The sequence below is a fragment of the Leptidea sinapis genome, chromosome 4 (genome assembly GCF_905404315.1).
Source record: "Leptidea sinapis chromosome 4, ilLepSina1.1, whole genome shotgun sequence".
NCBI classification, from domain to species: Eukaryota; Metazoa; Arthropoda; class Insecta; order Lepidoptera; family Pieridae; genus Leptidea; species Leptidea sinapis.
In genome coordinates this window covers 13049098-13076170 of record NC_066268.1, presented here as the reverse complement: position 1 = coordinate 13076170, position 27073 = coordinate 13049098, and the positions used below count along the sequence as shown (strand labels likewise).

The window sequence follows — 27073 nt, the reverse complement described above, 5'->3', positions numbered from 1 at the left end:
GGATAGATTTAGTAGTGTAAATATGCAAAATGGAACACGAGAGCTACATACATGCGCAAACGCCAGACGTACCCGCCATTTTATGATCAGTGGGCAGTAACACAATTAAAGAAAAGTTGAAATGTTTCAAAGCGAGAGACAGCTGCCAAAGCTTTCATTTTCGGGCCAACTAACAGATGGCACTACAGTCTTCTGAAAACGTCACTTTAAGCCGTCTGTCCCACCCCTGGTTTTAATTTCAAACTAAGTTATTCCGAACTAGGCGAACGATTAAGGCGAAGCTAAGTACTAAGTGTCTAAATAAAGCCTATTACTTAAATCTGACAGTAATAAGTGACCTTTAGTGTCGAGAGCAGAATGGGCAAATAAATAAAACTGCAATATATTATATTCAATCATTTTACTAAATTAATAAGCACCAAACCAGGTTTGGAATGTTCTGTATTGCACCAAACATAAACCAATCTTCTATGCCATATAAAGTATCGCTACAAGGAACGGAGGTATGGAAATAATTTTGGCTAAACAGTAAAGGCCACCATTACGACTGTATTAAAAATCAACTATTATACAAACATAAATTACATATTAAATTCACTACATAAGATTAAAATGAGCAAATAATATATACAAATTAATATCTACCGGAAAATAATCACTTTAATTTTACAGTTGTCTTATTTGATTTACAATCGATTAAATAAAGATAATAATAATACCATAAAAATTACGATGTAGAATAATGACGTTAAATATAAAAGTGATTATTTTTCAATAATTAAAATAAAACTATCACACTAATTATATCTGTTTTAAAACATTTTTTTTTTGTGTCTTTCTTACTTTCATAAATAATACAAATTAAAATTGTAACTAAAATTTATGAACAATGAGGGTCTCGAACCCGCGCTGTATTCTCTCAACTGTAAAGTAGATCTTGTAGATGGAGCCACAACCTGAGAGTTGAACAAGATATACGCAGTTTTACGATCCATGCGTCACTCCGAACGGTAGGCTCAGTTATTAAGAGCGCTCGGGCGGAACTCGAGAGGCGCGGGTTCGAGACCCGCATTGTTCATAAATTTTCGTTACAAATTTAAATTGTATTATTAACACCACAAGTGAGGGTGTTTACTTTAAAAATAACAAATTGTTATAAAATTGCATGTAGTGTGTAGCAAATAAACAATTTATTTTATCGATTCATTATATCAGGATCATAAATTAACTATTAGATACCCTGGAAATCAAATAGATTATAATATAAGTGTATTTGAAAAACTCTAAACTTTGATCTTACATTTATTAAGATGACGATGCAGTTAGTATTGTATAGATGGCCTTTAACATGTTGTTTACAATTATTAACGATAGTTTGTACAAACAGTGACTTGATTGTGCAAAACATTCGTCCAATCCAACTGAATGTAACCAAACCTTTTTCAAGTATGTTTAAGACAAACTTAATATACTACCGTAATAGACCAACCCTGTGTATAAGTGAGATAACTATCCTTAAGTAAAAACCTAGGTGTGAAAAAGACACGGAATAGATGAAGACCATGAAACCATTTTGAAACAATTTAGTGTCCATTAGTCTCCTGTCAAATTGGACCACGTTTTAATATTAGTGTTTTACCTTTATTGTTCTGTGTTTCTGATTCTTCAACACTAAAATACTAAATATTTCATTTCATATACGCAGAAAACACTCTATTTTCTAAAGATTATATTAATTTAAAAAAATATGTGTTGGAAAATAAAATATTCTATACGTGAATATGATGCCGTTTATCAATATTTGTCATAGGCATTGACCCAAAGTAAAATACTACAACCAACAACTAACTCACTAATACATCTGTAAAACTGGCACATAAGAACATTTTAAATTTAGTCTGGCGATAATGAGGAGAGTTTTTTTTTTCTTTTACGGTAGTATACTAAGTTTATGATTTAAGATTCTCAACAAAAATGATTATTTCGAGAGTTACAACAATTTATTATCTTATATGTACCATGTGTTATTTGTTTTTTGATCTTTTACAATGTAATTGGAACTAATTACTATTTGCCTTAAACACCAATTAAGCTAAATACAAATAAGATATACACGCTCAATTTATTTAAGGCTTATTTTGTTATTATATGTAAGCTTTTTATAAAAAGCATACTATAATTTATTTTCGAATTAAAAATTACACCAAACACAATCAAACAGTCCAAAGTTAATACAATTGCTATAATATAATTGATTGGTTACTTAAAAATAATTAAAAAAAAAACAGTTTATGACAACAAAAATATCTGGTTACATTTCGTTGGACCTCCTCTTGGGGCTGTCTTCACAGAAGATCACGTTTTGTCTAATATCACTTGTACTGAATCATTAAATTATATTATTATTATAAAATTATTTTTACAACAACCTGAATATATAAGCTTCGCAATAAATTGAATAAAGTGGCATCGAAACAGCCAATCATAATAAAATCAAGCATTTAGATGATACATACCGGAATACTGATAAATTATCTGATTCAGTACAAAATCATTTTAATCTCATGGACAAAACAACCGTTTATAACATACACACTCAATGGTGACCAAAGCCATAGATACATCTCCTCATGTAATAGTAGTACTCACACAAACCAACAATCATATTTATGTCCAATCTCAATTTATTTCTCCAATATTATATATCTTCCCCTTTAATGTTATGACTGAATGTTATTTTCTCAAAATACAATCATAAATATAAATAATAAATTAAATTAAATAACCACGTGCCTACTATTACTTAAGGAGATATGATCACCATTAAGTAAAAATTATCATAAATTATCTTCACTTCGAACACAACACTACCTAAATAAATACTTATTATAATAAAACAATTAGTGTTACATGTAAAAAAATACACAATTGCTATTTGATTACAATGAAAATGATGTCTATATTACACATGGGCACTACTTTCCAGTTAGAATCACAAGCTGTATAAAAATCTTCATCAGATATTGGTGTAACATCTTTTAATCTAAAATAGAAGAAGTGTTGTGTATTGTTTAATTATGTAAAGCGGAACGTACGTAGAAAATAGTCCCAGTGTTTGTTCGCTAGCCGCCATGACGTCACAGCTCCGTGCTTGTTTGTGTGTTTGTCTGTCTGTTGCAAGCGAAGGAATCTCATTGACCAGTCTCTCTTCTAGATGTTGGCTTGAGAGTAGGCGTGATCAACGAAGTACACGGCCCTTACTTACTGATTGAGTACACTTGCCGCTGTACCTGTCATAAAAATATAATAAGTAAGTTAGTTCTTAAAGGAGAAATTCCTGAATTGTTTAGGTCTTGTACAAAAAAATAAGTCACGAATAGTAAAATAGTGTATGAGATAAATACCAATTTTTAAATGGAAACGCCATTTTTCCGAACTCTATTTTATGTTAAGATTATGATTATACAGGCAGCTGGTGTCATGGTAAGCTATCAAAAATAAGTACCCATTCGAGAGATAAAGAAAAAGGCGTTATTTATCCTTGATGGAGAAGGAATAGAATAAACAATTTCTTTGCTAAAATATCACTTGAGATCCTTATCCAGTCCAGATTATATTATCAAAAAGAGAAATAGTGGTTTCCCATCATAACAGTGTCAGTGTTAAAAGTAGCCGCCATTTTCGATAATTAATGAGTATTTTATTTTATTTTATTTGGAAAACTTACAGTGTTACAATAACTTAATTACTAAATAATAGTGTGAACATTTTACACCATTTAATAGTTTTCGCATATTGTTTCTAATAACACATAGCGTAATATAGGTACATCTTTTTTCTTTTTTTTCTTATACAAGTATTATATATAATATGTTAATAGTTACATAGGTATTACATTTATTATGTTCAGAGAGAATTTAAACACTACGTTAAATTATGTTTATAGTAACAGTTAGGGAAACACATTAAACCAGTTTTTAATAATTTTTGATCTGATAGAATTTGTGGATGAATAAAACAGGTCAAAATCAGGAAAGCCTTTAAGATTATTTATGCAGTGAGATGCTCTTGAGAAGAATGAGTTTTGTTTGTAATTTGACGCACGTATGACGTGACGTGGGGTATATGTAAATATTTAGGATGTCTTGCAGAGATTCTGGAAATATTTAAATTTATATTCGAGAGAAGATGGGGAGCGTCAATGTAACATTGTGTTATTTTTGTTAAGAATAGAATATCAGCTATTTTGTGTCTCTCGTGGAGTGGTTATATATGATATCTCCTGCATCTTGAATCATAATGATTGTCGTATGTCTTGCACTTATATTCAAGGTATTTAACAAATCTGCGTTGGATTGATTCTAATCTGTTAATATATATATCATACTGAGAGTTCCCAATTTGTGTACAATACTCGAGTATGCTACGAACATATGTACAACACAACGTTTTTATAACCTTGATACTTGAGAATTGGGAACAGGATCTCTTGATAAATCCCATACACTGGTTGGCTCTATTAGCGATGTTTTCAATGTGTTTATCATATGAAAGCTTAGAGTCGTGAATTACGCCTAGATCACGTATCTCATTTACAATTTTGAGTGGATGACCATTAAGTGAATATTGAAATTTAATAAAATTAGGCTTACGGGTAAATGTTATAGCGTAACATTTCGGAACGTTCAGGTCTAGTTTGTTGATGCTACAGTATTTTTCAAACCTGTGTATGTCTTGTTGTAATAAAAGACAGTCATCTACGTCACGAATTTTTTTAAATATTTTCATATCATCTGCGTATAGTAGGAATTTGGAATGTTGAAAACAAGCAGCGATATCGTTAATGAAGATATTAAACAACAATGGAGCCAACAAGGATCCTTGAGGGACCCCAGAGGGCACGAAGTTCCATTCTGATGAGTATCCGTTGAGAACTACAGCCTGTGATCTGTTCTCAATGTACGAGGTAAACCACCTATATAAATTACCATGAATTCCTGCCGAAAGAATTTTCTGGAGTAGTATTTTATGGTCAATTCGATCGAATGCCTTGCGAAAATCTGTGAATATAGAGTCTACTTGACCCCCAGAATCCATGTTAAATGTTGTGTAATTTAGGAATGATAGTAGATTAGACGTAGTTGAGCGATTTCTAATAAATCCATGCTGTTCGGGGATAAATAAGGTTGATACACTATTATAAACTTGGGTGTAGACTAATTATTCAAAAACTTTAGCGAAAACGCATAACTTTGAAATTGGCCTGTAATTTTTAATGTCATTTCTGCTGCCATTTTTGTGTATGGGGGTGATAAAGGCAGACTTCCAGATTTTCGGAACTACTTCTTCCCGTAATGAACGTTTGAATAATATAGTAAGAGGTTCCGTTAGTACATCTGCGCATTTTTGTATAAATAATGGGGGAATTCGATCAGGTCCTGCTCCCTTAGTAAGGTCTACAGATTTGAGTAATTTATTAAGCTCATCTGGTATTATTTCTATTTCACTTATTGAGAAACTAGAGTCTGGCTGACTCCTGTTCTGATCGGTTTGGTTAGTAGTGGGTGAAAGAAACTTCGATTGAAAATAATCTGAGAAGAGACGACAAACTTCATCTCCTGTGTCTGCCGATTGATTTTCATAAAAGAGACGGGAGGGAGGAATGTTAGAATTGTTTTTTATAGATTTTGTGAATGACCAGAATAATTTGGGATTTTTTGTTATTGATTCCTCGCATCTTTCTATATAGGTTTTATAGCATTGGTCTTCTAGAACCTTCGCTCTTTTGCGCAGTATAGAAAATGTATTGTAATCAGATGTATTGCCGTAAGTATTGTATTTCTGAAGAAATCTGAATTTTTCTTTGAGGACCTTTTTTAGTGATGCGGTGTACCATGGTGGAAAGTTATTGGGCGAGTAAAATTTGTGAGTAATATATTTGTTTATAGTATCATATAGATTTTTGTAGAATACTTCTATTGCTTCTTCTATGGGATTGATTAGTAGATAGTCGTCCCAAGCCATTTTACCTAATATAAATTTGATATTATCGTAATCACCTTGTTCATACATGTATTTCTGTCTTTTGTTTGTCTTTAGGTGATTACGATTTTCTAAATTTAAGATTAGTCTTAAAGATTTATGGTGGGAGTCCTCTGGTATTAAGGGGTCATCACAAGAAGAAACTGCAAGGTAAGCATTACTTAGTACTAAATCTAGGACTCTGTTATTAATATTATGGCATAAGTTATATTGTGTGAGGTTACATTCAGACATGGTATCAACAAATAATATCTGTGCTTCACCTGAGGCACCTGAGTGTTCCGGATGATCATGAGAGCCAGGTGACCATTGTATGTTACTCAAATTAAAGTCTCCCATTATAATAAATATATCATTTGGACAAGAATTGATAATGAGAGATAGGTTTGCTGTAAAATTATTTAATTGTGAGTTAAAGGAATGACCAAGTCTTTCACTACAAAAATAAATACAACAAAAATGTATTTTAGGCGTTGTTCTATTATTTTTGTAGCTGACCGTAACCCATATATCCTCGGCAGTGGCGAGCCGCTCTTCTTGTACAGCAGCGAGTTGAAGAAGTGGGCCGGAGACTGTTAGTATGAGAGCGACGGTCACCTAGTAGCTAGCACTCGGAGGAGTTGAGGTCGAGCTGCGGCCGCTTGGCGCGCGTGAGCCGGTCCAGCTCGGCCGCCGCGTCAGAGCGCGCGGCCAGCGGCGAGGCGTCGGGCCGCGCGGGCGAGCCGCTCTTCTTGTACAGCAGCGAGTTGAAGAAGTGGGCCGGAGACTGTTAGTATGAGAGCGACGGTCACCTAGTAGCTAGCACTCGGAGGAGTTGAGGTCGAGCTGCGGCCGCTTGGCGCGCGTGAGCCGGTCCAGCTCGGCCGCCGCGTCAGAGCGCGCGGCCAGCGGCGAGGCGTCGGGCCGCGCGGGCGAGCCGCTCTTCTTGTACAGCAGCGAGTTGAAGAAGTGGGCCGGAGACTGTTAGTATGAGAGCGACGGTCACCTAGTAGCTAGCACTCGGAGGAGTTGAGGTCGAGCTGCGGCCGCTTGGCGCGCGTGAGCCGGTCCAGCTCGGCCGCCGCGTCAGAGCGCGCGGCCAGCGGCGAGGCGTCGGGCCGCGCGGGCGAGCCGCTCTTCTTGTACAGCAGCGAGTTGAAGAAGTGGGCCGGAGACTGTTAGTATGAGAGCGACGGTCACCTAGTAGCTAGCACTCGGAGGAGTTGAGGTCGAGCTGCGGCCGCTTGGCGCGCGTGAGCCGGTCCAGCTCGGCCGCCGCGTCAGAGCGCGCGGCCAGCGGCGAGGCGTCGGGCCGCGCGGGCGAGCCGCTCTTCTTGTACAGCAGCGAGTTGAAGAAGTGGGCCGGAGACTGTTAGTATGAGAGCGACGGTCACCTAGTAGCTAGCACTCGGAGGAGTTGAGGTCGAGCTGCGGCCGCTTGGCGCGCGTGAGCCGGTCCAGCTCGGCCGCCGCGTCAGAGCGCGCGGCCAGCGGCGAGGCGTCGGGCCGCGCGGGCGAGCCGCTCTTCTTGTACAGCAGCGAGTTGAAGAAGTGGGCCGGAGACTGTTAGTATGAGAGCGACGGTCACCTAGTAGCTAGCACTCGGAGGAGTTGAGGTCGAGCTGCGGCCGCTTGGCGCGCGTGAGCCGGTCCAGCTCGGCCGCCGCGTCAGAGCGCGCGGCCAGCGGCGAGGCGTCGGGCCGCGCGGGCGAGCCGCTCTTCTTGTACAGCAGCGAGTTGAAGAAGTGGGCCGGAGACTGTTAGTATGAGAGCGACGGTCACCTAGTAGCTAGCACTCGGAGGAGTTGAGGTCGAGCTGCGGCCGCTTGGCGCGCGTGAGCCGGTCCAGCTCGGCCGCCGCGTCAGAGCGCGCGGCCAGCGGCGAGGCGTCGGGCCGCGCGGGCGAGCCGCTCTTCTTGTACAGCAGCGAGTTGAAGAAGTGGGCCGGAGACTGTTAGTATGAGAGCGACGGTCACCTAGTAGCTAGCACTCGGAGGAGTTGAGGTCGAGCTGCGGCCGCTTGGCGCGCGTGAGCCGGTCCAGCTCGGCCGCCGCGTCAGAGCGCGCGGCCAGCGGCGAGGCGTCGGGCCGCGCGGGCGAGCCGCTCTTCTTGTACAGCAGCGAGTTGAAGAAGTGGGCCGGAGACTGTTAGTATGAGAGCGACGGTCACCTAGTAGCTAGCACTCGGAGGAGTTGAGGTCGAGCTGCGGCCGCTTGGCGCGCGTGAGCCGGTCCAGCTCGGCCGCCGCGTCAGAGCGCGCGGCCAGCGGCGAGGCGTCGGGCCGCGCGGGCGAGCCGCTCTTCTTGTACAGCAGCGAGTTGAAGAAGTGGGCCGGAGACTGTTAGTATGAGAGCGACGGTCACCTAGTAGCTAGCACTCGGAGGAGTTGAGGTCGAGCTGCGGCCGCTTGGCGCGCGTGAGCCGGTCCAGCTCGGCCGCCGCGTCAGAGCGCGCGGCCAGCGGCGAGGCGTCGGGCCGCGCGGGCGAGCCGCTCTTCTTGTACAGCAGCGAGTTGAAGAAGTGGGCCGGAGACTGTTAGTATGAGAGCGACGGTCACCTAGTAGCTAGCACTCGGAGGAGTTGAGGTCGAGCTGCGGCCGCTTGGCGCGCGTGAGCCGGTCCAGCTCGGCCGCCGCGTCAGAGCGCGCGGCCAGCGGCGAGGCGTCGGGCCGCGCGGGCGAGCCGCTCTTCTTGTACAGCAGCGAGTTGAAGAAGTGGGCCGGAGACTGTTAGTATGAGAGCGACGGTCACCTAGTAGCTAGCACTCGGAGGAGTTGAGGTCGAGCTGCGGCCGCTTGGCGCGCGTGAGCCGGTCCAGCTCGGCCGCCGCGTCAGAGCGCGCGGCCAGCGGCGAGGCGTCGGGCCGCGCGGGCGAGCCGCTCTTCTTGTACAGCAGCGAGTTGAAGAAGTGGGCCGGAGACTGTTAGTATGAGAGCGACGGTCACCTAGTAGCTAGCACTCGGAGGAGTTGAGGTCGAGCTGCGGCCGCTTGGCGCGCGTGAGCCGGTCCAGCTCGGCCGCCGCGTCAGAGCGCGCGGCCAGCGGCGAGGCGTCGGGCCGCGCGGGCGAGCCGCTCTTCTTGTACAGCAGCGAGTTGAAGAAGTGGGCCGGAGACTGTTAGTATGAGAGCGACGGTCACCTAGTAGCTAGCACTCGGAGGAGTTGAGGTCGAGCTGCGGCCGCTTGGCGCGCGTGAGCCGGTCCAGCTCGGCCGCCGCGTCAGAGCGCGCGGCCAGCGGCGAGGCGTTGGGCCGCGCGGGCGAGCCGCTCTTCTTGTACAGCAGCGAGTTGAAGAAGTGGGCCGGAGACTGTTAGTATGAGAGCGACGGTCACCTAGTAGCTAGCACTCGGAGGAGTTGAGGTCGAGCTGCGGCCGCTTGGCGCGCGTGAGCCGGTCCAGCTCGGCCGCCGCGTCAGAGCGCGCGGCCAGCGGCGAGGCGTCGGGCCGCGCGGGCGAGCCGCTCTTCTTGTACAGCAGCGAGTTGAAGAAGTTGGCGAGCACGCCCTCGTTGCCGGGCGAGCCGCCCAGCGCCGTCTTGGCGCCGTCCAACTGAGAACACAAGCACCGTTATATATTACTCTTACATCATTTATACGTTACTAGATATACTTGTTGACAGCAGACACCAACACAATGTTGTGTTGGTGTCTTCTGCACTGACTAACAATGTACTGAACTCCTTTTAGCAGGGAAAGACGCGCCGCCCAGTTCATTTTTTAAAGTTAAGTTTTTGAAAGTTACAATTTATCAAGAATACTATAATTCAACCTCAGCAGGAAGTTGCTTCTGCTTTTGAGAATTTTTTTCTGACATTCTAGTTTCTATCACAAGCACTCTTGTCTCCTCCACCAGTGTTGCCGAGTCACTTCTTCTGGAAAATGTTAAAGAATGCCAACAAAATTTCAATTTTAGTTTTATTAGCCCTGGAGAAATAATTAAAACTTTTAAGTCTCTCGACATGAAAAAAACTGCTAATATATGGGGCATTTCTGTTAAAATAATAAGCTCAATAATTGATGTCATAGCACCATATCTTGCAATAGTCTTTCATAATTGTATTAGTCGTGGCGTGTTTCCCGGCCTTCTGAAACATAGTAAAATTACACCAATATTTAAGTCGAGTTGCTTTTCTGAGCCGCATAACTATCGTCCTGTGTCGGTTTTGCCGACCCTTACTAAAATTTTTGAAAAAATAATTTTAAGCCCAATGCTTACTTACTTTAACTCTCATAAGTTACTTCATTTGAAACAATTTGGCTTTACTAGGGGACGTTCAACAACGGATGCAGGTGTGGAGCTAATCAAGAATATTTTTGATGCCTGGGAGGAATCGCAGAATGCACTTGGCATCTTCTGTGTTTTATCTAAGGCTTTTAATCGTGTTCAACATTCAACGCTGGTCAGGAAGCTATACCACTATGGCATAAAAGGAACTGCGCTCGATCTTCTGACTTCATATCTAAACAATAGAATTCAGAGGGTCGACGTGAATGGCAAGAGATCTCCTGGGACTCTTCTCAGTATGGGGGTACCACAAGGGTCTATTCTTGGACCGTTCCTCTTCCTTATCTATATAAATGATCTTCCTAATCTTATAGAGAAAAAACATAAGGTAGTATTGTTTGCGGACGACACTTCACTGATTTTCAAAGTGAAAAGAAACCAAGCTATGTATGACGAAGTGAACGATATTTTATCTGACATCGTGTACTGGTTTAGCGCTAATAACCTATTGTTAAATAGCAAGAAAACTAAATACATTAAATTTACCGTACCAAATGTCAAAAATGTAAATGCAAATGTTTTGTTAAACGGAGAGGTGATAGAACCGGTGTAATCTGCTATATTTCCTGGCATAACTCTAGATTCCAAATTACAATGGGGCCCCCATATTGAAGGATTGGCGAACAGACTTAGTTCTGCAGCATACGCGGTTAAAAAGATTAGACAATTAACTGACATAGATACGGCGCGACTAGTATACTTTAGTTATTTCCATAGTATTATGTCCTATGGTATATTGCTATGGGGCAACGCTGCCGATATTAATACAATATTTGTGCTGCAGAAGGGGGCTATTCGCGCTATTTATAACCTAGGTCCTAAAGAAACATTGAGAGCAAAATTCAAAGAAATTAACATCTTGACTGTTGCTTCTCAATATACTCTTGATAATGTAATGTATGTTCATAGGCACATAAGTGAATTTGCCAGAAACTGTCATAACCATAATGTTAACACCAGGAACAGACATAAACTTATGATGCCTACTACTCGGCTAAGTCGAGTTAGTAAGGCTTTTGTGGGGCGATGTATATGCTTTTACAACAAGATCCCAGAAAATGTTCAAAACAAAAGTATAACGTTATTCAAAAGAATTGTTAAAAAACGTTTGTGTGGTAAAGGTTACTATAACATAAATGACTTTCTTAATGATACCACAGAATGGGAATGGAGTGACCGCCCTCAGGCTATTAAATAATAAGTTTAATTGTACAATATTACTTTGTAAACATATTTATTCGATGAAAAAAAAAGCCTGCTGAGTTTGTTGCGCCCATTCTTCTCAGGTCTGAGGCATTAATTTTGGAATGGGTGGTAGTTTTTTTGACTTTCAATAAGTGATTTCACATCCTATTTTGAATAAAAATATTTGAATTTGTGCTTTTATTGCTAATAAAGTGTTTCTATTCTATTATATTCTTAATTGTCGGAAAAAATTGAGTTAAGAATTAACCTCCATTTTGAGCAATGAGCGCACACTAACACAAGTGTCATACAAATCGCGAGTGTAAGCACTTGTCACGCACACTAATGTATTAAACGTCGCCTGTTTTTATCAGTTGTCTAACAGTAAGAGACTCTATTTAGACGTATAAATCGGCACAATGTACTAGTGTACATAATATATTAGTGTTTCAATGCTACATGCATCTATAGAAAAATTAATATCAATTCGACCTATGACTCAAAAGATAAAACACACTGCCATCACCGCCACCTATCCAGCCTTAACTTAACAAGTTCGTCGGAGTGGTTATATCATCAATTTTATTTCAATTGGGCTAACAGTTCCCGAGTGTATCTATACACACCCATAGAATATTTTAAATAACTTTTATCTACACCCATGCTTTAAATCCTCTATTAAAGCTTCTAAAACAGTTAGCCCTTTACCAACATAAAAACACCCAATGCCCCCAATCATCATTACATAATCCAAACGAGAGTTGTAATGAAATTCAGTACAACATTATATCATGCGTTTTCATTACAACACTCGTTTGGATGATGTAATGGTTACTAGGACTGGCTTTTAATGTTAGCACTACACTAACTGTTTCAGAATCTTTTATAGAGGATTCATATTATGGGTGTAGATAAAGTCTTGTATGCAACTGTTGATAATTAGGTATTAAAACACTCAAGTGATACTATTATCACATAATCCACATTCGTGTTTTAATACCCCTTATTACACAACTGTTGCATAAGTAACTATTATTATGTACTTTACAACTAATTTAAAAATGCAATCGATCTCTTGCCACTTAAAGACTGTCAGTTTGTTTTATCTTTTTTTATCCGAGGAGGAGGAGTTTGCAGTACGCACCTGTGCGGAGCGGTGCGCGGTGCGCAGCGGAGACTCGGCCCGGGGCGCGGCGCCCGCTTGCAGCGCGGTGAGTTGCCGCTGCAAGAACGTCTGTTCGTCTTCCGCCGTGATCTCTGCCTCACGATGTCCACCCGTCTGACAACACACAAACTTACACTCAGTATATCTACATAATTAATTTTTAAGTCTAACCTAGGTCACTTTCCTACTCTTAATAGAATTGTTCGCACTTAATATAATTCCTTCCTTCCGAAAGTTGATCAAAAGACATTTTTAATGATAAACTCTCTGATTGTCGGTATAATCTTCGGAAATTGATATGTTGATAGACAGGAATATAATTTGCTGTTCGACAAAAATTATTCATTTAATGTAATATTTTAGTTCTGCCGTATTAAAAAATTATTACTATATCAAAACCAAGGAAAAATACTAATAATAATAATACTGTTAAAAATAGCACTCATCGTCAAGTTGGACACATTAAAAATTGTGTCTGGTCTTTTTTTTTCTACCATTTAGCAATGGCTAAAACTAATAAATATTACTATGTATTTAATATTATAGAATATATATATTTTTACACACATACTACACACGGAGGAGCATGACATTTACCAAAATAAAATTGACTAAATTTACTCCTTGATCCAAACCCTTAAGGACGCGTTTACGAATCCGACAAAAATAAGATATTTTTCGGTAGAGTTTGCGATGAATTTAAACTAAGTCTAACAAAACTAAAATTTGCCACAAATAGCTTACTTCTTTATCACCAATTAGCGGGAAATGTTTGCTTTGAAATTTTGATATTTTATGTCGTAAAAACGATTATCCGTTACCTCTTCACACAAAATTGACGAAATGGGGCTTCATTCAGGATCAGTTTTCTGCTACCACTTACACAATTTTGGCTCTTAAAAATTATGTAAGGAAAGCAGATATAATATTTTCAAAAACACGGGAAATGAATTAATGAATATCTAATAAATAATCTCAGGAAAAAATAAAAATGAATAGTCTAAAATTCATATATATTTCTGATAAGCATGAGCTTTAAAGTGTGGTATTAAGGGTTATTTTATTTTGTCACTCTGTACGCATTGCACAGAAAGATCTATCGAAATAACCTCAGTCCGCGCTCGGCCGCCGTCGTGGGTAGACCCTGTGTAGGTTGTAAGCAGCAGCTCGTACTCGGAAAGATCGCTGTACGAACATGAATATTTTTTATAAGCTATACAATACTGTCTTTGATACTTTACATATTTTGTACGCAGTCAGAGTTTCAATAAATTATGTTTCTGTATTTTTTTGAAGAATTAGTGATTTATAAGTTCATCTCTAAATATAAGGTCTAATCGAAATCCAAGATGGCGCTTATAAATTTGGCAACTTTTATTCATGGGTGTCATTTTCATGGTTTTCGGGGTCAACAATAACGAATATCGAGTCTAAATCGAAATCCAAGATGGCGCCTATGAAATTTACCACCTTCTCTTCATGGGTGTCATTTTCATGGTTTTCGGGGTCAATAATAACAAATATCGGGTCAAAATCGAAATCCAAGATGGCACCGATGAAATTTACTAACATCTCTTCATGGGTGTCATTTTCATGGTTTTCGAGGTCAACAATAACGAATATCGGGTCAAAATCGAAATCCAAGATGGCGCCGATGAAATTAACCAACATCTCTTCATGGGTGTCATTTTCATGGTTTTCGGGGTCAATAATAACGAATATCGGGTCAAAATCGAAATCCAAGATGGCGCCTGTGAAATTTACCAACTTGTCTTCATGGGTGCCATTTTCATGTTTTTTTAATAATATTAATTAATAATTAAATACTTCATTTGGTTCAAAAATACAGAAATCTTATTACTAATAACAATATTATGGACATTACAGAACCAAAATGTGGTCTAGTCAGCATTATGTTGGGAATTTTACTTCTCAACGCTGGTATTCTCTAGACACCGAGACACAGACTTTGAGAATTAAATATTTATATATTTATAATCCCCCAACTCTTCTGCTACCATGAACATTGGCAATAAATTTATATAAGTATATATATATAAAATAAATCTATTAGTAACTAATACACTTCTCAATTTAAGGAAAATATTAATAACATAACATTAATTCATAATATCATAACATTGGTAAGTAATCGGAAATTCACCTTTTAAACAAAATAAAATATATCCATATATCTGTTAATATATGTTATGTTATATTATAAAATATATCCATAATCTGAATATCTAAATGATCGGACAGCCTGGGACTAGATTGTGATTATTTTATAGCGATAGAAATGACTGTACAATATTCTATATTTTTATTGAAAAGAGCGCAAAAAAAGAATGCTCGGAGTTTCTTGCGCCGCTTCTTCTCTCTCAGAGCGCCATTTGTTTCCGAAGCGGTAGTAGTATCTAGTAGTTATTAGAAATGATATCAAAAAGAATTCTAAAGGAATCAATTTTGAGAAAATAATTAATGCCTTTTACATAAAAGCCTATGAAACTTACCAAGTTCTTTACATGGGTGTCATTTTCATGGATTTTAGGGTCAACAATAATGAATAGCGGGCCTAAATCGAAATCCATGATGGCGCCTATGAAATCTACAAAATTTTCTTCATGGGTGTCATTTACATCTTCAAAATTAGAATTCATTCATAAACTTAAATTATCTTATAAAAGGCCTGTCTAACAATATCCCACATGCTAAATTAATTCTTCATTCCCTAAATATTTTCTATATTTATATCTTTTATTTACGTTTCGACTATTTTTTCACAATATGTACAAAACACATTCCGTTACCAACCTAATTAAAAAATCTCAAAATTTGATTTTGAAAGACCTATCTAATTGTTCTCTGCACCCTCGATAACCTCGGATACGATACCCATATTGTTGAAATCATAATTTTTCGCGGCGGCCATCTTGGATTTAAAAAAAACTGCGTTTACTGCACACGACGTTATGCGACAGAATTGCCATCTAAAATTCTAATATTTAACTACTAAACGAATACATCAACCAATTATCAAAAATACATACGTATTAAAAAAATAAAATTCAAACTTGCTAAAGTATCAAATTCATTTGATTCCCGCAATTAACTTTAAGTACGTGTATGTGTTTGAACGGTGTCAGTGTAGTAGTGCGATTCGATGCCTCTCTGTTTTGAGAACGCGTCCTTAACAAGATGTATAGATTGAGTATTTTCTCCAAACATATTACAGAAATATAGTATAATATGTTATAATATGTTAAGTAGAAACAATGCAGGATTCCACTGTTGTTAAAAAATGTTTGTGTGGTAAAGGTTACTATAACATAAATGACTTTCTTAATGATAACACTGATTGGGAATAGAGTGGCCGTCCACAGGCTATTAAATAATCAATTTTATTGTACGATTTTACGTTGTACTCATTTATATATAATGAAAATGGTCTTTCTTTGAGGCTCAATCACACCTAAACCACTGAAAATATCGACATGAAACTACCACCATTCAATGCGAAATTTATCTTAGGTGGTTTATGGCTATTTTTCGAATTCCAACGTTACTTCCTTTTAAAATTTGCCTAGCGAAGCGAGCGGGAACAGCTAGTCTTTTTATATAAAAAAAAGAAGCCCACTGAGTTTGGTGCGCCCGTTTTTCTTAGGTCTGAAGCATACCTTTTGGAATGGGCGATAGTTTTTGACTTTCAATAAGTAATTTTATATACTATTTTGAATAAAATTATTCGAATTTTAATATATGTAAGTACAAGCAACATACCTTCCTCGAAGCCGGCTGAACTATAACATCTCTATAGTAATCATCTGGTTTACATGTCTGCATGTTCTCATATAAAATACATATTTTCTTTAAGCTATCCCATCCTGCCGGTCTGAAATTTTAAACATTAACATGGTATAATTTTGTAGTTCTACTGTTTTATAGCTCATAAGTCTCATCTTGGCAGTGGCAAGTGTACCCGCACCTTTAGAGTGCAATTTTATAACCTAAAAATGTCAATGTCATCAAGTTCCAAATAATCAAGGGCTGTTTATTACAGCAATATTATTTCCGCATTTGTTTTCTCCCTTCTTATTGTATCTATAACACTGTAATTTTAATGTTTTAAAACCCAGTTTCCATTAAATTTATAGAACAATAATCTAATTGAAACATACAAAATACTAAATAATTATTATAATGTCCCAAATTTTGAGAGCATGTTTCCAAGGAAGAGCAATCCTAGACTAAGGGGACATGATATGAAGCTAGAATATCAATTAGCATCATCAAATCCATTAAAACACTTTCTGACCAACAGAGTTGTTCATATATGGAATAGATTGCCCAAGGATGTGGTTAAATCAAAATCTGTTAATCAGTTTAAGAATAGACTGGACAAACATTTGGATAGATATGGCAAATGATATAGACGCATCAGCGAAAGCTGCTTAGTCTATTATAAATAATAATAATAATATTATTATTATGTCAACAATCTTTAATTGGTAACTGAAGAAATATTCTCGAGTCAAATATAATAGGTATATATAATAGTGGGTGTTCCTAGGATTTTTTATGTGTATAATAAATCTTAAAGGAGCCCGACGCCCGATGGAGGTGAATTATTATCATTACATTACACATTTGCCTCATCTACATTATCTGCAATAGAGTGAAAAGGGGAATGTAGCATGATATAACTCAGCCGATAAAGACGGCAGTTGTGATCTCTTTATGGGCTTAAGGTCAAGGCGTGTTATAGAACGCCAGCGTTGGGAATAAATCCACGAGGAGCTGGAGATACTCACATAAGAACGGCGTCCTTCTCCACGATGAGCGCCGGAGTCCGGAAGGGCAGGCCGTATATCCGGTGCGTGAGGTACTTGTACAGCAGGTCACAGTTCTTGTCCTCCTTGGCGCTGGTGTAGAAGAGCGCGGCGCCGTGCTGCAGGCAGAACCGCCGGATCCACTGCTGCATGAAGTCGAAGTGCTCATCACGGTAGTCGTGCTCTTTCTCTAGCGTGCTCATGTAGTCAGTCTGAAATACATAACACTTAGTTTATTATACAATCGGTCTTTCTTTAAGAGAGGAGGACAAACGAGCATATGGGTTTTGTAACACCAGAGGAATAAAAGGAGCGTTGCCGGCTTTTTAGAAAGGTACACGCGCTTTTTTTGAAGGTACCTATGTCGTATCGTCCTGGATACACCCTATAAGGAAGCTAATTCCACAGCTTGTATGAGGAAGAAAGTTCCTTGAAAACCGCATTGTGGAGAAATGCCGCACATCCAAATGGGGGGATCATATCCTAGTTTGTTGTGCGAAAGTGGAATTCGGCGGCAGATATTAGATGAAACAATTTTTCGGAACACTCTCTATGACTAATAGTACTAAAACAGTAGAAGACACACAATGAAACGACTCCTCTACGGAATGTTTTAAGGAAAAGTTTTTTGACGTTCTATAAGTGATTTGAAACCCTATTTTGAATAAAAATAATTGAATTTGAACGTCGAGTGAGGGTCTATCACATTGTAACCTTCTGACTCTTTTTAAGGGAGCTCTTACAAGCTGATTTGCCTTTCTATAATAGAATGAAATAGAATATTACGCAACTAGAGAGGGAAGCAGACCATTCTGCCGTGCCATAGCCGTGCTTGCCATCCCCGCCGAAAATATGGACGCGTTTTGTAATGGCCTTTTTTTATCTCGTCTTGCGTATACTTTTTTACCACACACCAAAGATAAAATCTAAAGAAGAAAAACAGAGAGTTACCAACAAAGCGTAACAATTCAACGAAGGATGTTGAACATGTATGCTACATTTCTGTTATCAGGTAATGCGAAAGGATGGTGCGTTACACAGTCTTCCTTAGTCGATCTACCAGAAGACTTCCTGTGTTGGTCCGAAATACCAGAAAATCCAGAAAGATTTGGGTTAAATTAAGGTGGTTAATGACTCTCATCTCAGGGTGGCGAGTTATCTTAATGACAAAGGCAAGATATACTCAACTTTGGGCCGCTAAGCCAACAATATAAGTACCTACCTACGTAACTATGCTGTGTTGAAAGCAGTTTGTTTACCTTTGTTACAACAACGACAATGTCCAAGCCAAGGTTCCTTGTGAGCACACCATCCGGCAGCGGATTGTCGTCCTCATCACTGTCCAGCTCGTCTGAGAGATTTCGTGATGATCTCTTCATCGGCGATGAAGCGGTGGGCTCCAATTCATCACCCGGTTCTGTATATCTGACCCAGTTTTGCACTTTTTGCTTTTTACTATGTAACTTTTCTTCTGTAAATAAAAAAAATATATATTTGTAATAATACGACGGTGAAACAAATCCCCTTTCCCAATCTAAAGCAGTAAAGTTTATTTTAGCAACTTATATCTAAAATCAATTTTAAATAACTGTTTTTTAAATCAACAATCATCTATTGACATTTTAAATGACCTGCCCTGTGAAAGAATAAAATAATCATTACATCATTGTAATGAACGGTTAAATTCATTCATTACAATTGAAATTTTTACCGCAATCTAGGAATTGTCTCGGAAATAACGATATCGTCTAGACAAAAAAATGAATCCACTACCGCGGAACAATGAATAACTGTTACCAAATACGATAAACCCGAGAGCTGGCACACTTATGTACCTACTATAATTGCCTTTCACTAATATATAAATACGAAATACATTGAAACACAATGCTTATTCAACTATCGTTATAATTAAAGAAAGCATTTAATTAATTCCCTGCTTCTATTCACCGTACATTTGCAATGACAAAGTCGTAAATAATTTAAATAATATGCGATAAGCGCGCCATTTCCCACATAAAATCTACGAATTTATTGAAGCAGCGTTTTGTATGCATAAATAACGCCTCTCGAGCATTTTCAGCTTCATCATGGGCTAATATGCATATTTTTTACGTCTGGACATCTGTAATTGTTATTTGATTAGGGAGGTACATATTCAACCACAGTTTACAAAACATATGAGTGCAAATTACCGGATCAACAACAGATTGTGGCTCATCCCTGTACTAGAACTGAGAATTCAATGCGCTGCGGTGATCACGTAGCGCAAAGTGAGTCTCTAGATAGTCTGTCAACGACCCGCAGTTAGTGCATATCTATATGCCACCAAATTCCACCATACACACGCCGCAGACTAATATATCATCCTCACCATTTGGATGCGTATTCATGAAATTTTCTTCTACGTTTAAACCATACAATTAAATGTCATTGCTTCCAGTTTGATCCGATAAAACATAAACGGTCGTCAACGGTCCTGCAGTGACTTATCTGGTATGAGACAAGTGCAATAATATAACACCATAGAAGTGACAGACAGCCCCTTAATGTTGAGATAGCATGGAGCCACAAGAAACTCCACAGTATGCGCTTACAGGGCACAGAACGGGCATAAATCTTTCGATCTCGTGTTATCGCATCTGGACGCCTGTAGCAGTCTGAAGAGGCTGCTAGCTATTTGGGAGGACCTGGGCTGGTTGAAATAAGATGAACCGTCACGCATATTGACCCTATCAAGGACTAACTAGAAGCGGCGCCGACAACCTAGCATCGGGTGAACTGTTTGCTTCTTTGTCGTCTATTCTTAAAAAAAATTGACCTATTCTTAAGAATAAACGGTTGACCCTAAAGGCTATCCCTGCAGCGTCCCGCTAATTCCATACCTAAGCCTTCAAATTGTACTTATGACGACTTTGAGCTCTTCGAGCTCAAAGAGTTAGCTGTTCTATGCTTTGAGCTTCTCGAGCTCACAAGTCTTATAAAAGTTAATTAAACCCTATATTATAAATTTTAATTTTACACGGCAATAACTTTTGAATTAATGAACCGAATTTCACGCGGTTGGCGGCTTTCGACAACCTTTCTTTGAGCATCATAAAGAGTCTTTGAGTTTCAATTGATCAAACTCGAAGAAATTCCGAAAAACACATTTCTTATTATAATCTTCATTAATAAGGGGTATAAAAACAGTATCACATGAGTGTTTTAATACCTAATTACCAACAGTTGCATGACAAGAATTTATCTACACCCATAATATGAATCCTCTTAAAGATTCTGAAACAGTTAGCTTACTGCTAACATTAAAACAGCCAGTCGTAGTAGTAACCTAATATCATGCAATACTGATTATATACAAATAAACTAAGTATTAATGAAAGAATTATTTATTAATGTAGTAATTTACATTTTGTGTAGTGCAATAATTCACTTGAATATTATGTTCTTTTGCAGCGTTTAAAATGAATCGCTCATTTTTTGTAAACAAAACAATCAAAATATCTAAGAAAAATGGCGGGGATTCGAATAACCTACTTTTTTTACGGCGCGCGACGTTCTGGTAGTGCGGAACGCGCGTAAACGAAAATGTTATTTTTTTGAAATTCATACAGATACCACGCATAGAGCAATAAGAATGTGGCTGTCTGTTAAAACTGATTGAGCACGAAGGGATTGAAAAAAAAAATAGGAGTGTTGTTATGAAATTCAGTACAACATTACAACACTCGTTTAGATGATGTAATGGTTATTAGAACATTGGGTGTTTTAATGTTGGCAATAAGCTAACTATTTCAGAATCTTTAATAGAGGATTTAAAGCATGGGTGTAGATAAAGCCATTTAAAAGTTATTCCAAAAAAAACCCATGTGAAAAAAAAGTACTTAACACCAATAACTTCCCGAATTTTTGAAAATTTTCAATTCTCTTAGCGAAGTTAAAAACGGAAAAATGTTTAGCAAGTGAGTTAGAAACTAAACAGGCGCTTTTCAACGATTATAATCAAATGATTAGTAATCCTGTCACGCCGCCGACAATCAGTGGGTCACCGTCCATCATCGAGCAGCAAGCACTGAGCGTGAGCACACAAAACCTGTTACATCGATCGTATCACTGCTGACGCAACTGATGACTCACCGCGACAAATAAATATTATGATCATGGTAAACATTATGCGCTTGCTTTAACTTATACTTGAAACTATAACTTAAGCGCATAACTTGTGATCCATCCAAGGTCTTATAGGAGGCAAGCACAGCTTTATTTTAATTGGATATTGTTTATTCAAAAGATAATGTCCCCAGATAGTATGTGATCACTGCTTAGAGTAACTTCATCCTGTTTTGTACCATACGAAACAACCCTTCCACAATTTTCATATTGGTCCATTCCAGGTGGTTTCGGAGCCCTGTTTTCTCCTACGCCCCCGCTTCGCTTGCCCTCTATTTTAACCATCATCAAAAGTTGTAAAAGTTCGCATCTCTCATGTCCAAAGGCATTACCCAGATATGATACTTTTGTGTTTGACGTTCTGCAGCATTTCGTAGTTCTTTCACGCGCTGGAAAACCTCGATATTCAAATTATCTAGGTCCAGCTGACCCCGTGCATTCTCTGTTAGCACGACATCTTAAAAGCTTTTTATAAGCTTCTGTGTGTTTGCTTTAAAAGACAAGGCTCCGTTCCAATACCACAGGCCAGACATCAATGGAGTATTCCTACTGAGCTTTAAAGGTAAATCTACGAAACCTTCTTTCATGGCTTAAGGATCGCTTGGGCGACTCCAATTTGGGTTCGTATTTTTTGCTCACCATAACCCATTTTTCATTCACAAAAGCACCATATTATTTAGTAAGAGCGTGTTAGGCAGAATATCCATGTAGAATATGGAAAGACGTGTATTTTACGGGTAGGTTTTAGAATGGTTATTTTAAAACTATCGATGTATTAAACATCATACCTACTATATATCTTATATTCAAGTGTCTGTTAATAATGTCAAAATAACAGCTTTGTGCTTAAAATAAGGTGCTAACCGGAAATATTTCGAAATAAAATTTCTTTATGCGCGCTGTATTTTATTTTGTGGGTATTTGATGACACTGGGCTGTTATGCTCAGCTACGTAGCGCTCGCTCGCGAAAAGTCGGCGCGAGGCGAATAAGGGAGCACGAACATGTAAGCACAGTAATACTTACGAATATATAACAAAAAAATATATTCATGTACATTTTTGTATTTAAAATATTATATGACTGAAATGACATGGAAATTCATTATGAATATTTATGTAAATTATGTAGTTTTTAAAGCGTGAATGAATGCCTAGTGATTAAAATTAGCCACAAAATTTCTTTGTGTGAATCCAGGTGAAGGTATGATTGAACACTTGAAATATATTGATCATAAAAAAAAAACCATTCTGCAGATTTATGCTATTTTCACTCAGTTTCTCTAAAAATAATTAATTGTAACTTGGCATTGATTTTGTAACTTGTAACATTGTAACTTGGCATGTCACCGAAATGAAAATGTTGCGTTGGTCTGGGGGTGTAACACGGTCAGACAAAATTCGTAATGAGTATATCCGAGGCACCTTTAAAATTACACCTATACATCATAAAATGCAGGAAGGCCGACAAAGCTGGTATGGGCATGTTATGCGTAGGGACGAACACCATATGACGAGACGAGTCATGGATATGGATGAGGCAAAGAGAGGCAGAGGCCGCCCACCAAATACCTGGACTAGAACTGTTAACAAAGACATGACGATGCTAAGCCTAACGCCAGTAATGACCCAAGATCGCAGACAGTGGCGATCTTGTATCAGGAGGGCCGACCCCAAATAGGGAATGTGCCAGGGGATATATATATAACTTGACATTGATTAGGGATGACACTTCATTGTTTGTCTTTGACCACATTAATCAGGGGAACTATTCCAATGAGCTGTTTGATCTGAGTTGCCAAATTCCATTCCAGCTTCACATGACATGCCACAAATAAGGATGTCTCCCCATTATCAGTACCTATATGATACTCATAATCAGAATGTAATATCTGGTGTTCTTCTACAGTGCGATTTACAAGGAACTTTGTTCCACATACAACCAAACTATAAAATGAGCTTCCGAATGTGGTGTTTCCAGGAGAATATGAAATGGGTACCTTCGGAAAAAAGTGCATTAACTTTTTTAAGACGAGGCAAGACTCCAGTATTATCAATAAAATTTGCTTTGCTTTCTGATGAAGAAAAAATCCCTTACAGTTTAAAGTTCAAGATATTCCTCTTACACACGAAAAAATTATATTGTAATCAATATTAGTGTCGCATGCTGCATGCATGCTTATTACACATATTATACACTCAAAAATAAAACTGGTTGTGAACAGTGATAACCCTGTATATTTTGACTTCAAATCACTCAATTAAGCACATTAAAAAGATAATATATTGATAATAATAAAACAATTATATTGCTCATATTATATCTATGCCTATACCTGCAAGTGGGGGGCTCCTTTGCACAGGATGCCGGCTAGATTATGGGTACCACAACAGTGCCTATTACTGCCGTGAAGCTGTAATGTGTAAACATTACTGTGTGTCGGCCTGAAGGGCGACTTAGCTAGTGAAATTACTGGGCAAATGAGACTTAACATCCTATGTCTCAGAGTGACGAGCGCAATTGTAGTGCCACTCAGAATTTTTGGGCTTTTCAAGAATCCGGAGCGACACTGCATTGTAATGGGCAGGGCGTATCAATTACCATCAGCTGAACGTCCTGCTCGTCTCATCCCATATTTTCATTAAAAAAAAACCTATATATGACACAATAGGCAGTATGATAGAGAAGTAACTCATAAGGTATTAGTGCTTTCTTTATTACATTCAAAGTGGATAAAGTGAAATTGATGCATAGGTGTAATTTTTAGTAATGTAGTCTATACTTAATTGTCTTATACCATATAAATAACATAAAATAATAACGACTACATACATGCAGTGTTGGTAGGCCCCCCACAAGATGGACCTAAGATCTGGTTAAGATCACCGGAATATGTTGGATGAGGACAGCACAGGACCTATTGTCATGGAGATCTTTGGGGGAGGCCGTTGTCCATCAGTGGACATCTTCGGGCCGATGTAGATATAAATAAATGTTCATACAATTTTGAGAAATCAATAAAAAAAATATTAACAATTATGTTCAATATGTTGATTATTATTATAATTTTAAGTTAGTTCAGAATCAGTTTTCAGATGTTACAAATACAAATTCTAAATTGTATCAACACTAAATAGTATATCAATCTAAAGTTCTAATCAATTTGTTATTTTTTTAAAAGTGATAACCCTCACTTCTGGGATTCTGAAGTCACAACCTGAGAGTTAAACAAGCCATACAAGATTTATCAACAATATGTCACTTGAACATCGGATATAGATGCCTCGGTTGAAGAGCACTCACCCAAATAAGAGAGGAAGCGGGTTCAAGACCCTCATTGTTCATAAATTTTATTTGTGTAAGTATATCAATATTCTTAAACCAACCTGGTGTGAGATCCAATTTATCTATATGGTCAGCGAGCACTGTTGCCCAACACTGTAGCTGATCCAGTATGCCCCATGGGGTGGTCATGGCTACTGTGAAGATGACCAGGGTGTGTGGGAATGTCTGAGTGCTTAGTGCATATTTGAGCAAATTTGTGTGCCCAGGATCACCATCTAACACCCAAACACTGAGCCTTGTCTGGTCTGCAAGATAACTAATTAATTAACACATGTTACAGCTTTATTATGCTGAATTCTAACAAATAATTATGTTAAGGAATCGCCATTTTGACACCAGACATATTATGTCAGCGTCGCATGTGGCGCCATCTATCTCATATGTTTGTATCCTCGTTGCTGAGGGTGAGGCGGCTGATTTCCTTTTGAACATTTGTCATCCGAATATTTTGGAGTCTATCCCTACTCTTTTTTCCTGTAGCCATGGAAAGGGACTTTTTCATGATGTTCATTACAATGTATATAAGGACAAACCATCTTATGGGTCATCTGGTGTTAAGCAATTACTACTGTCCATACTCTTTTGCAACATAATACTTTTTGGTTTTTTCAAATTTGAAAAAATGGGTATGTGTTTACACATACCCATATTATAAAGATCGGGAAACATCATAAAACATTAAATAATCTTCACATTCAAAGACTGCATGGGATAGACACAATTTACAGCTTATGTGCTAAGTAAATCACTGGCAATAAGTAAATTTTAAGCAAGGAAAGTCAAAAACAATATTTTTTAACATTATGAAATCTGTCATCAGTGCGTAACATCCATACCCAAAGTTAATAGCAAAACTGTTATACTTAATGTAAGAGAATTTAATTTTAAAGATATATGTTAATGTATTCATTTTAACAGTTTATTCAATGATTAAGGTAGCTTGTCTCGTTAACGGTGCTGATGGCATATTTAATGTCATATTTGGATGTACATTAATAGTTTATTCGAAATGTGTATCTAATAAATTTAAACAAAAATATTTTTAAATAGGATTATAAAAGTACCAAATTGAACCAAGAAATTTATTTTTTGGTAAATTGCAAATTGAATTTATTTATTAATCAGCCTGGGGACAATGATTCCATTCCCAAAGTGTGGTATCTCTGAATTTTATAACACATTTACTTTGTACATTTTTTGGAACCATGTTGGAACATTATAAAGCCTCGTCCAATATAAGAATTAGCTTAACCGGTGGCAGGCAAATCTAGTGTTTGTTCCAGGTGTTAACATTATAATAATCACAATATTTAAGAAAAATTATTCATCTGTCTACGTATATTTACACTGTAACTGTTACACTATTGAGAGGTAACAATATCGATATATGTTAACTTCACATTTGTTTTCACTTAATGATTGTATTTTAGTTTGCTTAATTAAATATATTAACTACAAAATAACATGAATTATAATGTAACTTATTTAATTTATAATTGAGTATTAACTCACCATCACGATATTCATCCCTTACATCTATGTATGCATATTCGAGTGCTGAACCTTTCTTGGGGTCTTCAACTCCTTGTAACTTAGCTATAAGCGTTGTTTTACCAGTCTCATTATCACCCAAGACTAACACATTTTTATTTGAAGGAAGTTTTGTGTTACCTTGGTTCTGTACTTCCTCTAAAATAGCAGACCTGAAAATTATAGCTATGTTTCATTTGAACTTATGAGCGACCTTTATGAGATTGATAAAATGCCGTGAAAGGTACCACTTTTTCTACATAAACAAAGGTACGACGACGCAGCTAGGTCACATATTTCTCAGGTGAGACTTGACATCACGACGTAGGTGTGACACATTGGATACCCTATATGGATGCTGCATGTTATTTCTAAGTGAACATTATACAATTACCATAAGTTATCCTTCCCATCTCCATTGTCTTTCTTTTTAGATTTAAGCCCATTTACTTGGCCGTTTGTCTCCATTCTTTAGAAATGATAGAAGATAACAACGGCACAAGAGGCTTTTCTTTCGTTTTCGTTTCGGCCGTTCATACGTCA

At 38.2% G+C, this 27073-nt stretch overlaps 1 protein-coding gene across 1 annotated transcript; it reads right to left on the bottom strand.

Annotated features, from left to right (window-relative positions):
- Positions 1-385: 385 nt before the first annotated feature.
- Positions 386-27073, bottom strand: LOC126979904 (cytoplasmic dynein 1 light intermediate chain 2). Its single transcript, XM_050829492.1, has 9 exons — positions 26925-27073; positions 26513-26703; positions 25042-25245; positions 18746-18957; positions 17469-17698; positions 16438-16549; positions 12637-12771; positions 9356-9572; positions 386-3290 (listed from the first exon to the last, which is right to left on the bottom strand). The coding sequence occupies exons 1-8, from the start codon at positions 26996-26998 to the stop codon at positions 9363-9365; spliced, it is 1368 nt and encodes a 455-aa protein (XP_050685449.1). The 5' UTR covers positions 26999-27073; the 3' UTR covers positions 386-3290; positions 9356-9362.

Bases quoted from the DNA above. Each gene is read 5' to 3' on its own strand.
- LOC126979904 (XM_050829492.1), bottom strand. From the start codon at position 26,998: ATGGAGACAAACGGCCAAGTAAATGGGCTTAAATCTAAAAAGAAAGAC. The intron at 16,550-17,468 runs GTGAGTATCTCC...TTAAAATTTCAG, and splicing joins GAGAAGGACGCCGTTCTTAT to ACCGGCAGGATGGGATAGCT. The intron at 9,573-12,636 runs GTGCGTACTGCA...TTGTGTTCTCAG, and splicing joins CCGCGCACCGCTCCGCACAG to TTGGACGGCGCCAAGACGGC.